Consider the following 12,588-nt stretch of genomic DNA (forward strand, 5'->3'; position numbering starts at 1 on the left):
TTGGCACTGTACCAGCCTCAAGCCTGTCCTACAGGAACCTCCTCCAGGCAGCACAGCTCGACCACTGTCACACAGCAGTATTGCTGCCACATATAAATAACGTTCTTTCACCCTCACCCTCACATGCTGTAACAAACTGTGGGTCTCTCTGGCAAACGGTTCTACCAAACTTGCACTTATCTTCATTCTGCCCAGGAGATGCACTCCATTAGCAAATCAGGGATAGAGATGAAGAAAAATGCACCTTAAAAATACTTTTTTAGTCTCTCCAGTTGAAATCACTGGTGAGTTGGCAAGCGTCACAGGTTAGGCTGATGTGCAAACATACAGTAGTACCCAGAACGAGATTACTGCACTGATTTCTTTCACAGAGGTGCATAGATGTAGAAGAGACAGAAGGCTGTGGCTGAAATGCAGGACTCTACCAAAGGAGCAGAGAGGATGGAGACATAGAAAAGGTGGAGGGAAGGAAAGGAAGCAGGAGGAGAAAACTTCTAAGTGCCTTTTTTAATTCTGTGTTTTCTCAGACTTGCTTAGCTCTAATCTTTAATTCATATTTTCATTACAGTTTCTTTGCTCTGTAAAGTCTGCATTTCATGTAAAAGGAGCAGCTCAAACATCAATTATTTGACATAAGTCAACCCCTTGTTAAAGTCCTCTACTCTACATATATGTAGGCTCCAATAAAAGAAGCATTAAACATTCATTAAATTAGAAATACATGAAGACAGTGTCTGCCACTCTTCTCGTACAGATATGCTCAATAATCCCAACCTTCTAGAGCAGCAAAAGCAAACCCATATCTAATCCTTTTAGAAAGCCTGACCATGCAAAACACCCCAGTCTCCTGCAATTTGCCTATGAGTCACACAGGGACTATTAGCTCTTGCAGGTCAGATCCTCAGCTGGAGTAGATCAGAATAAAACAACGCTGCCGGCATTACACCAAGTGACACAGACTCAGGATTTGGCTTTAGGCTTCTCACTGCAAAATGATTTACAGCAATGTAATTGGATAATAATGTCACTTTTGGTCTTCTAAGTTACACCAAGAATCTGATCAGGTGGGGAATAGCAACACCACACCTGCTTTAATTTCAGTACTGCCCGGGCTGCTTGTGTTCTGCAAAAGAAACCTGGTTTCCCAACCTGTATCTAGGAACTTTTTCCCCCCCAAAAACCCAATCCCACTCCCTCCTCTACAATATACTATCGTGATGATAGTGGATCTTGAACTACCACTGCCATAGGCTTGTGCACACAAATTTCAGCAACATTCTCCCAAGGGGAAACAATCACCGATGAGCAGATGCTTCTTCATAAATATTTCTGAGTTTAAAGAGCAATGCAGACCATGCAACATGTTTCCTACATCTCTGCGAGCTGTGTCTGCTTTATGAGAGCTTTGGAGCAAGTCCCATCCAACAAATGGTTTCTCATAATCCTCCCCGACTCTTCTCTTTAGGGTGCCTGTAGACATTAATATTGAACTCTGCTGGGGTGGAAGCATGGAAACATGGTTAGGACCTGGGGTACAAATTCAGGATAATGGCTTTCAGCTCCTGCCTGGCAGAGTCTTCTCCTGCCTTGTTTAATATGTGAATTATCCTTTTCTTGCTTCCTGGTCAGAGGAAGAGACCGCAAATGCTCAGGAAGCATTAGCTGACCTGTGAGCATGCAGTCAGGTCAAAAGGAGCTGCTGTCCCGCCGGCTCCCTACTGCGGCACTCTTTGAATTGAGTTTTTCCTGGCAGCGTCCCTGTCACTCTGATGCTACACAGTCCAGCAGCTACCACTTTGTGTGAGCACTGAGCTGTGTGATAGAGTTAATCACATTAAGCGCTGTTCAGTTTGTGTCTTTTTTGTTCTCTAAAGGCTTTTCCTCTCCCTTGCCTCTTTTAGTCTCTCCTTCTAAACTTCAGGAGGTGGCAGATTCAGCTCAGCCCTCCTTGATGCTATCCAGCACCAGGATGGCTAATTTTTGAAGGTTTAACCTCTATATACCTTTCCAAAGCTTTTCACTGTTATTAGATGACTCTTCCAACAGCTGTGTCCACAATGAGCAGGTCATAGTCTGGAGTCAGCAGGGCTTTTAAGCAGCTGGGTAATCCAACTGTGTGAGATTTCCAAAAGCAATGGAGGGGTTAGCTCTTCACAGATGCTTATGTACCTAACTCTCATCAGCAAGTTCAGCATCTACATGCCTTTAACCACTTGGCCCAAAGTGATGGAGGTGAACAAGCTCCACTGAAAATAAATTTCAGTGAAATGACTTCTTTTCTCAAGGAACAGTAAAGCAAGAACTGAACTATTTTGTCAGGTCAGTGACTGCCTGGCCCAAATATACCGCCTTGTTTTCAGTCTTGATCTTCTACCAGCTTTTAAATCAATCCTTTTTTTCCTCTGTTGGTAACCAAATCACTCCTTTAATTGAGCTAATAGGGTACCACAGTTTACATTCCTGTTGGTAAACACAAAGAACATTAGCTGACAAACAATCAAAACTGCATCCTTTGTAGTCTCAACCTTCCAAAACCATTGATTTTCATAGCTGGCCATGAAGCCTCGGTGCACTGGGCTCTGTCATCACAATGTTAAGGTGGCTTCTACAGGCTCTGCAAAAATGGAAGCTGATTCATGATTTGGGGTGGCATCGCTGCATCAGCACAGGAGCACTAAGGCGTCAGCTGTGAAACAACCGCCAGCGCCCACGCACTGGGCACATACTGCCCGAAGAGGAGCAGGTCCTTCCCGTGACTCCTCAGCCTGACATCTGGATGGGGTGGTGGTGGTGGGGTCAACTGAGTACCCAAAAAGCTGGCTGGCTGCCATGAATACTTCATCCACCAAGAACGAAGAAGGGTGATGCGGCTACGCTACACCACTGGCTTCGGTCTCCGGGACCAATGAAGAGGATCGTGGAGTCCAGCAAAGTCCAGTGTGGGGGAATACATCTTCTTCTTGGCTGGTCACATTCAACTTGCATCTGCACAATCAATCAGCACATTGCATAGACTTTGACTGAAGGGGTTTTAACTGCAATCTTAAAATCTGGCCATTTCAGGAATTCCTGAAATAAATTAGAAGAGGAATTTTATTTAGTTGTTTTTTTTTTCTAAAGGAATCTCCCCATGGCTCCAAACCACTGTTTTCCATAAAGTAAATGAATATGAAGTCTTCTCTCATCCTGTTGCCACATTTTCTGTGTCATCTTTATCCTGCAACAGTTGTATATAATCAAATGGCAGACAAAATATCCTCTCCCCAAAACCTTCCTTTTTTCCTCAAACTTTAGTAATTTTTTTCCACACTTCATTGCTTTTTTTTGTCACTGATCATGTTAGAAGCAGATGCTTTCCAAAACAATGACCTGGAGATTCAGTGATCCACATCTTGCAGATAAATAACAAGCTATATTTATGCAATAAAGCACAGGTAACTTAATATCCAGGCACTGGATTATTTGATATTAAAATCTCGGCACTTTTCAAGATAGCTGATAATTTGGAACAATAGAGACCACATGGGAAAGTTCTTTTTTCCAACATTGGTTAACAACTTGCACTGTTAATCCATTACCTTCACCTAAAATACAATAAATAATTTACATTTATATGGAGCCTTTTGTCCCCCAAATCCCAAAGGGTTTTGCAAAATAAACACATCACATTGCACCCCTAAGACAATACCTGGGCATTGATTTGGTTGCCTCTCTGATTCAGAAAGAAGAGTCCTGTTCCCTGACTGCATCACCAACACCTCATTCTGTGGCATCTAGATTTTCCTGGGAGGTCTACCCACCCAAGTGGTAATCAGGATTAACCCTGCCTAATTTATGAATGTAAATGAAGTTCCTGAACCAATTTTCACCCAGCGCGTGGCTGGGCAGGACGGGAACAGCCTGGCCTGGGGGCTGCCTGCCCATGTCCCGGCACCAACTCCCCCAGCTGTCCACAGCGGAGCTTTTCCAAAGGGACACCCCTTCGGCCCTTGGGGACTTCCAAAAATCTCTCGCTTAGAAAAAAAGGCATTTCTACATACTGCTTGCTAGGAAAAGGCAGCCTTGCAGGTCAGCCCCTGGGTGCTGTTCTACACAGTGGCGTGCAAAATTCACTTAGGAACACATGTAACGCATATTTGTTTGCTAAAGGAAAGGTTGCCCTCAGCTTTGATGAGCTGGGAAAATCACTGGGGGGTTTCCAGGCAAAACATGCCATGTTACGGAAGGAAAAGGCTGGGCTGCAGAATGCTTATTTCAAGTTAACTCAAACAGAGAAATAATGAGAAGCAAGTTTATATTCTCAGTAAATTAAGAGAGAAATGCAGCTTTATATGCATGGAAATAAATTATTATTTACTCGCTTTTGTGCTCATGCCCTCAAAGATGAAGACGTTTGTATGGAATTATTAATATTTATAGCATATTACAATAAATACCCATAAGAGCTTTGCCTGAATACAAGCTATTTTACCGAGGCAAAATCTGTTGAAGGTCAAAGGGATCTTTTACTTGTGTGTGGAGGGCAGGATCAGACTCTTTACTTTGGAATCTGTATCAACTGTGATAATTTAAAACTTTAATTAAAGACTCAGTGACAGATTATCTACAAAACGTCTTCCTGCTGCCCAGTATTTCATCACGAATGTCTCCAGAAGCCCATGCTAACGTGAGTAAGCACACTTGCCAGGAAGTATTTCATTGTGGACATGTTAGCTTTTATCTGTCTTGTTGGGTAACAAATTCTTTTGTTGAGGATTGGTGGCAACAAAAATTAAATTAAAAGCAAAACCAGACCCCAAACCAGAAATTTATAATGTTTATTCTGTTCATCCCTCAAGAAAATGAAAGTGCCAAGGCAAAGTCTATTTTAGCAATTGCATTAATGTATGTGTAAATGGGTGAAGGCGCCTTTGAAATGCTCTGAAAAGAATTTCACACTTTAAAGAGGAGAAGAAGTTAACAATTCTATTGTGGCATTTATTGGAATTTTTAAATTAATTTCCCTGACACAGCTGTGCCATAAAATCCCCCATGATGATGATTTTTTGCTAATGTTGAGATTATTTTTGGATACAATTCTGAAGGAGCACTTTGTAAAATCAGGAGAACACGGGTCGCCGGGAACGCTGCGCTGCCCCTTCCTTGCCTCCACTCACCTCCAGCTTTTCCCCGAGTAGCTGCGAGGCTGGTAATTTGAAATTGCATCTGTTTTTTCTTCCACAGGGCAGCAAACAGGGGACGGATGCACAAGTGGTGTGAAGCTGAGCCCCCTTAGAGCAGTGGGCAAAGATCGGCGTGTCACTAATGCAGCATGGCACTGGAGGAAGGACCTCTGAGGCCACCTGGGGGCTCCCCGCTGGAGCACATCTGCTCACCCTCCCCAGAAAGGGCATGTTGGGAGTGGGTGATTTTGGCCTAGAACAAACAGCACTGCGCAAGGCAAAAATGCAATTAATTTCTCCCTTTGTGCACAGCAGTAGGTGAGAGTTGTTTGGAGTTGGCAAAGAAGAGGAACCCATTTAATCTGGATCACAGATTAAACCAGATTAAGAGACGTAGGTGACGATGCAGTGGATATCCCCCCTGGTCCCTGCATCCTCGCCAGACTACATCTAAAGGGTTGAAGGAAACGTAAAGAGCGACCTTGCAGCAATGCATAAGGAAGGGCTTTAAAAACCACACGTCCCACCAGTAACGAGGCTCAACCTGCAGCAGCGGATGGACTTATGGGGAGGGACAAGCAGAGGTTTGGAAATGAAAAGCTGATGGTCAGGTGAGAAGAGCCAGGGGAGGCAAGAGTAACACCAGACAGGCATGTCTACAGTCCTAGGCACAGGAGGATGGGACCTCGTGGGGGATTTTTGCTCAGAAAGGCTTCGGTGTAAGCAGAGTGGATGGATGTTCTTGTTGAACTGCAGGAGAACCCGGGAGGTAGGAAGGATAGCACAGATGGTAGCAGCCACGAGCTTGATTTTAACAGTGATAGGCAAGTTTTAGATCCCGCAGAGGAGAGAGTTAACAACAGCTGACACACTTTTGTCTGGAGAAGTCACAATGACTAGAAATAACAACTTAGGGCCCTAATTCTGCAGTCTGTCACTACCAGGAAATGTGAAAACCAGCGACCTTTCATCTCCACGACAGAAATGCTGCAAAGCACCTGGAGCCATCACCCTTAAAATCCACTCCGACAAATTGGATGATGGGACACGAAGGAGAAAACGTCCTCACCCTCCCTCACCCCCAAATTTTAGCCTCCCAGTGAACTCTGCCTGCTCCACATATAATGTGGTATCCCTTGCCGAGCAGAGCCAGCTTTGCACAAGCTACAGCATTTAGCGGAACACGAGATAACAATTCTATTTCTTTTGACAATAAGAAATAAATCTCTAACACCACTTGTTCAGACTGCTCTTAAATGATGGTAGAGGGAGGGAAATTGATATTGGCTTTTTATGAATCTTCAGGTCAGGTATGTTAGAATCAACAGATTTTTGCATTAACTTCACTGCTTCACAGCACTTTTGCCCTTGGCAAGACATAATTAAGAAAGGCATGAAAATCCATCTGAATGTATCTAGAGGAAATTATTCTCCTGTTAATGGCAGCAACAGCTAAACAACCAGGCAAGCCATGCTGCTAGCACAGTGCAGCAAATGATGCAGGGCTGGGTTTTAACCTCAAATGAGGATTCTCCTTACCAAAATTTTAAGGAGTAGCTTTTGAAATGAGGATTTACACTACATGTTGTTCTGGGGATTAACTCCCTGCACCTCCCCCCCCCCGCCAACAGCTGTAGCCCTTGAGCTCTTCTGTTTGCCAGTCTAAAATGATGACCACAGGGACTGAGACTAAGCTAAAATCTTTTAATCACACTGAAACATGGCACTGTAACTGTCTTCACCACTTTGGTAGACAGCAAAAGCTTCTGGATGGAAGGAAAAAAACCAAATAAACTAAAAAAAAAGGGGGGGGGCGTTCAGTCATTTAAGTGGGTCTGTCAGCTTGTGTTATCTTCATGCATTTGTGAAACTGAGCTTTAATTGACTGGCTGCAGTGGAGAGCCAAAAGATAAAATCATGGTCTCAGGATGAACAGACGGCTTAAAGTGTTGTGATCCTCATTCATCAGGATGTGTCTGAGGGATTCAGAGGGGGAAGAGACACAGCAATGTCTGTTACCCTTTCACATGAAGCTCCCAAAATGTAAGAGGGAGGCGAAGGGTGCCTTCCACACTCGGAGCCACGTCCAAGAGCAGTAACAAAATTTGCTCATCAGATTCCCTGTGACAATCTTGGCGCCTACTAATTTCTATCACTGTGTGAATTATATAATTTCATTTGTCAAGGATAAAGCCAAAACTACAAGCATTGGCCAACTATAGCCAGTCAGCTCCAGCTGCAGCAGGAGGAGCAGAAATCCCTGATAGCTGGGGGGTCTCGTATCTCATCCCTACAGCCAGGCTGGGATGGTAGGAGGGGTTCAGCTCCCCTCCACAGTACCCTCCATGTAGATATGCTCCTCAATCCCAAGGAACAGCCACACCACTACACTGTCTCTCCCCTTCATCCACCACTGGCTCAGAGCTGTGCTGCACGCCCCAGTCTCCCTGGTCCCAGAGACCAGGATCCCCAAGGCATGCAGGCTGCTCTTAAGAGGATGGTGAGAAACACTTCCCTGCCTAAAACAGGTTTCAGAGAACTTTATATCTGTATCTCCAACTGATGAGTTAAGAGAGGAGTGGAGAAATTTGGCAAAACCATGGAGGAAGCCTCCTGGCTCCTAGCTGAGGGTTCTACATTGTGCCTTGGAGCCCCTTCAGTGGGTGGTTGATTTTCCTTCTGTCCTCCTGTCCTCACTCCCATCAGTCAGAGCTGCTTCCTTCCCTTTCCTCCTGGTTGTCTGGGCACTCTGACTGTTTTTGGAAGAAAGATGCTGCCCACTCCCAGTCACTAGGGATGTTGGGGACTGCAACACAGAAAGCCACCCACCCCCAAAGTGGCGGAGTCTGGTTATTGGGGGAAATGGTCATCGTGGTGAAGGGCTGGCAGGGAAATCCAGCAGCTCCTGGACCTGTGTGAAGCCACCTTTGAGTCTGCACTCCTGGGAAGAATGAGCGATGCTCACAGTTTGGATTCATGTGACACGAACCAGATGGAAAGGAATCGGCAAGTGCTGCCACTGTAAATGGGGGGATTCCGCATGCTATCCTATACGCTATGGGAACATAGAGACCAAACACACACGAGTGGCGTTTGTTCGGGTGTAAGTGAGTCTGAGCTACAGTGCCTGTCACGGCGATGGCCAGTGTTACCCCTCCCAGTCATCAACCCAAGACATCAATTTTGTTGAGTGTGATGGGAAACCTCACACCCAAGCGCAGTGAGCCATATGCAAAGGTGGTGGCCAGAGGTGGTTAACATACCTTTTCTCTGAAGTTCATCATCAACAACAACAACAAAACAATGGAATTTCCTATGAACATTTTCTGCTTTTCAACAGAAACATTAAACTCTAAACGAAAACCTTTCAAAACATTTTTGAGTAAAAATCATGGTTTAATATACACCTCAGGATTTAAATTTTGCCAATTCCTTTAGTAAAAATATTTTGCATTTCCAACTTTTTGCTTTTTCTCTGTCTTAAAGAGCAGAAAATGTATTGAAAATGTTATTTCTTTGTAAACATTTTCATTTAGATCCAAAAGCAATCCATTACTCTTATCCAGCAGTGGTGATGTATGAAAGAGGAAATATATATGGATCGTGAATTCTAAACACAAGACGATGAGTCTAAGTAGCCATTTCTTAAATGTTAAGAAAGCCATGAAGAGCTTTATGTGAAGCTAGTTCACCTTTTAATCTGTTTCCACATCTATGTTAGGAGAAAGGTGCTTTTCCAGAGACATATGTGCATATGGGCTGCAGTACAAGACCAGGAAGACCTTGGAAACAGATTTATTTTCCAGAGAGATAGTTTCAGTCATCCCCAAACCCTTCTTGAAATATTGCTGAATCAGCCTGTAATTCATGAAATCGTTTCAGCAGGACAATGAGGGCCAACGCTACACAGACTCCAGCATACAACTAATGACATTACAGGCTTGGGGGGTGTCTTACTGGCCCCAATGGAAGTTTTGCCATTGATTTCGGTGAGTTTTCCCCTGGTCTTAGGTAATAACCATTGGTTTCCTAATTTAGGGACAAAGACTCTCTCTTGTCATACATACTTGATTTCATGTTAAACTAATTATGAGAAAAAAGCAAAGACATGAAACGATTATCACTGATACCAGGACTCAACCCTATAAAGCCTTACTCAAGTCAGCAATTCCATCAGCTTCAATGAGAAGACACAGGCCAGGATTGGCAGCCTTAATTTTCGCAGTTGTCACCTCATAACTGAAGCCCATGCACAAGGAGAAGTAACTATGCCGGCCTGTGCCAATGGAAGCAAATCTCCTGATGATGCATCAGTAACAACATTTTAATAAAATGTTTTCTTTATATCTCTTTGTTAAAGCCAAAACAGTACTTTCTTACCATTTTTGCAGACAGGACAACACTGTTCTGGTTCATAGACTGGGTTGACACACTCAGGAACTGCGCAGTCTGCTACAACACAGTGAACTTCATTGCTGGGCTCACAGCGACACCATTCGCATGGCGAGGGCTAGGAACAAATCTAAAATTAGCCCATTTCATCCCGCAGCTCACAAGTTTGCAACATTTCTATCTTGCCATAAGATAAACATATCAGTGTTCGATACCTCTTGACTGCATTCATTCATCATTGGTAATACAAATTAACCTGTAGGACAAAATAGCAACATCTGAAACAGGCAACCAGAACATTAGAAAAACCAACAAGCATGATATTTGTTTTCTCAGAAAGGGTGTGGGGTTTTTTAGCTTTCATGAGACTTTAGGTCCCTTCATCAAAAAGACCAACCTGAAGCCATTAGGTCATACCTCTGCTCTACCTATCTGTTGTTATCTTACACATTTGGCCGGAAGCAGAGCAGGGTTTTTGGAAGATCACAAGTGGTGATCCTTCATCCCAGGAAGAAAGGACAGGGTGATTTTCCAGGTCATACTCATATCTCATGTAGAGCACCACTGCCAGCAAACCCCAAGCTGTCAGACAGGTGCTGCTGGGGTTGCCTGTCCATCCACCAGCCTCTTGATGTGCTTTCATTCCCGCTTTTCAGACCAGAGGAGAATAGTGTTGTTCTTGGAGGGGCAAAACCATTTTATCCTGTGTTTGTGCAGCACCTGCATCAGGGGTCTGTAAGTACTCCCATAACATAACCATTAGATCTGGTCCTGGCCCCACTCCTGCCTGTTTCAACAAGGTTTGTGAGCAACTGCCTCACACAGAATATGTAAATAATTCAGAGCTTGAACAATTTTGCTGAAGTCAGGGAGTTCTGGATTAAAGCACCCAGCTAAATGGTTTCGTTTCAGCTCCATCAATTCAAACACCAATCTCTATCTACCTCCAAATAGAGAGTTGTCACTCTCTCACCCTTTGAAAAGCTGTGGAAATCTGTTGAAAAATAGAAAGGTCAGTGTTTTAAGGTTCCCAGTGTCCTTATGTGTGCGCAAGTGTGATGAAAGGATGACAACAGAGCTAAGAAAGGAGAATAAGAGGAGAATTTAAAAGGAAAAATAACTTCCTTTCAGTACCTCTAGGTTCAATACTTAAGTGCCAATTCCTCAGCAATGGTAGATCCATCACTAACACTTCAACGAGTAAATGTGGGTATCGGAAAAAAAATCTGCTTTCTGTTGCATTGGTGGGAATCTGCAGCAATGGGAATTCCTCCATATTAAAAAAGAAAGTGAGATGCAAAGGAAAGGAGGATTCACCCCCATGTGTTTCAGACTCCAGTGATGCGTCACTCATTTCTACAAGACACATACAACCTGTGAACCCTGGTTCTGGCAGGTAAAAAGCTTTTCAGTTCACCTCTAAGAAGCTCCATATGTCTTGAGTCAAATAATTTATTCCCAGGAAATTCATTTCTACCTTAAAATGCACTAATTAAAGCTTCCCTTGCTTTGTCTCAGCATCTGCAGTCTATAATTCCCATCACCTCTCATTTGCTCACGGCTTTGGCAATTTAGATAAAATCAGCACTCCTTGAGTAAGGGAAGAAGTCTGTGGAGGTGGAATTCCTCTCTCTAATTATCTTTCCTCATTTAATCCTGCTTTGATTTCTGTCTGAAGCACCAGGAATCTAAATTCATTTGGCCGACATTTCTTATTCAAGGCTATTTAATAAGAAGAAACAATACAGAAGAAAATAGACAGACCTATTTGCTGAGGGATCAATAAGAAAATTGCTGCTTTGTTTTTACTCATTTTAATCACTAATTATATGGAGCAGTAGAACTAGATCTTGTGATTTGTGGAGGCTTTCACTGATGTATCCTTCAGGACTTGTCCCCATCTTCACTACTACAGTGGCTGCAATGCCAAGAAATATGTGATGCATTTCCAGGACTACAGCCCAATCAACAGCTTAAAGATGATCAGCACAAGTAGAAGATGCCCCTGAACAACTTTGCAACTGAGTAAATGAGACACGACACACACATCTTTTGCTTGTGCAGCCTGAAAATGACACTGTAATGAACCACGATGTTGCTTGACACTGAAAGCAGCTTTTCAGGAGGGAAGAACTGCACACAAAGAAGGAAAGCACACCTCGGTGGTACAAGGAACGAGCAGCCAGCAAATAAAAAGGCTGCTTTGACATGAGTGACAAGACTTTTCTTGGCCACCTCCTCTTCCCCATCTTATCAAGTTCAAGGTACTTGGTCTTGCCTCTAGGATCTGCTTCTATCTGACTGTTTTGGTCAATTGCCGGTGCCCCTTACTGTGGCTCTTACCCAGATGCTCACCTCCATCAGAGACTCCAGCATTCCTGTCCACTTATTTTATGAATGTTTAGGTACTTTCTCCCATGGGATGTGCTTTGGGATCTGATTTGCAAACCCCTGCCCTTTAAGAAAGGACTTTGCCCAAGGACTCTGATTGAGCGTCTTTTTGCTGTTGGCTATATGCTCTGCATCCCTGCTATTAATTTCCCTGGAGCTACCCTTTTTGTGAAATAACTATGGGACATTGGCCAAAAAAGTCCTCTATTTATTTACATAGGCATTATGTAGACCAGGCAGCAAAATGACAAACTGGGAACCAGTGAAGAACAGGGAACCAGTGAAAGATGTCCCAAAGTTTTGTTCCCTTATTATTCCATCTACCTCATCTGCTCTTATTTTTCTCCAGATCACAGTAGTTACTCTTTTGTGGTCAGTGACCTTCCCACCCACATGCTGCCGCTTCACTTGCTGTCTGTCCCAGTGCAAGTACTGCTTATGATTAGGAGCATTTCACAGGATCCACTAAGCAGCTCTGTCAATCTTTGCAAGTCCCAGAATCTGGATTTAAAGATTTATCCCCCCTGGAAGAGGGGTGGTTTACACTTTTGTAGTCACTGAAGTTCAAACACCAGCAAACGCCAGTGCCTCAAAAGAAACTCTTATCCCTACTGAAAAACAAGGTTGAAAAAATACAGAGGGT

General features: G+C 43.6%; 1 protein-coding gene across 2 annotated transcripts in view; it reads right to left on the reverse strand.

The window, feature by feature from the left end:
* Positions 1 to 12,588, reverse strand: part of VWC2L (von Willebrand factor C domain containing 2 like) — a 54,529-nt gene that overhangs the window by 23,939 nt on the left and 18,002 nt on the right. Inside the window, exons 3-4 of one of the 2 annotated variants that reach the window (XM_075027916.1) lie at positions 9,543 to 9,672; positions 2,787 to 3,069 (exon numbers count right to left, since the gene is read on the reverse strand). In XM_075027916.1, coding sequence (XP_074884017.1) covers positions 3,044 to 3,069; positions 9,543 to 9,672 — 156 coding nt within the window. In that variant the 3' untranslated portion in view covers positions 2,787 to 3,043. Of the gene's footprint in view, positions 1 to 2,786; positions 3,070 to 9,542; positions 9,673 to 12,588 lie in introns of those variants that run through there. The other variant, XM_075027915.1, reaches the window with a different exon arrangement.

The sequence above is a fragment of the Buteo buteo genome, chromosome 5 (genome assembly GCF_964188355.1).
Source record: "Buteo buteo chromosome 5, bButBut1.hap1.1, whole genome shotgun sequence".
NCBI lineage: Eukaryota > Metazoa > Chordata > Aves > Accipitriformes > Accipitridae > Buteo > Buteo buteo.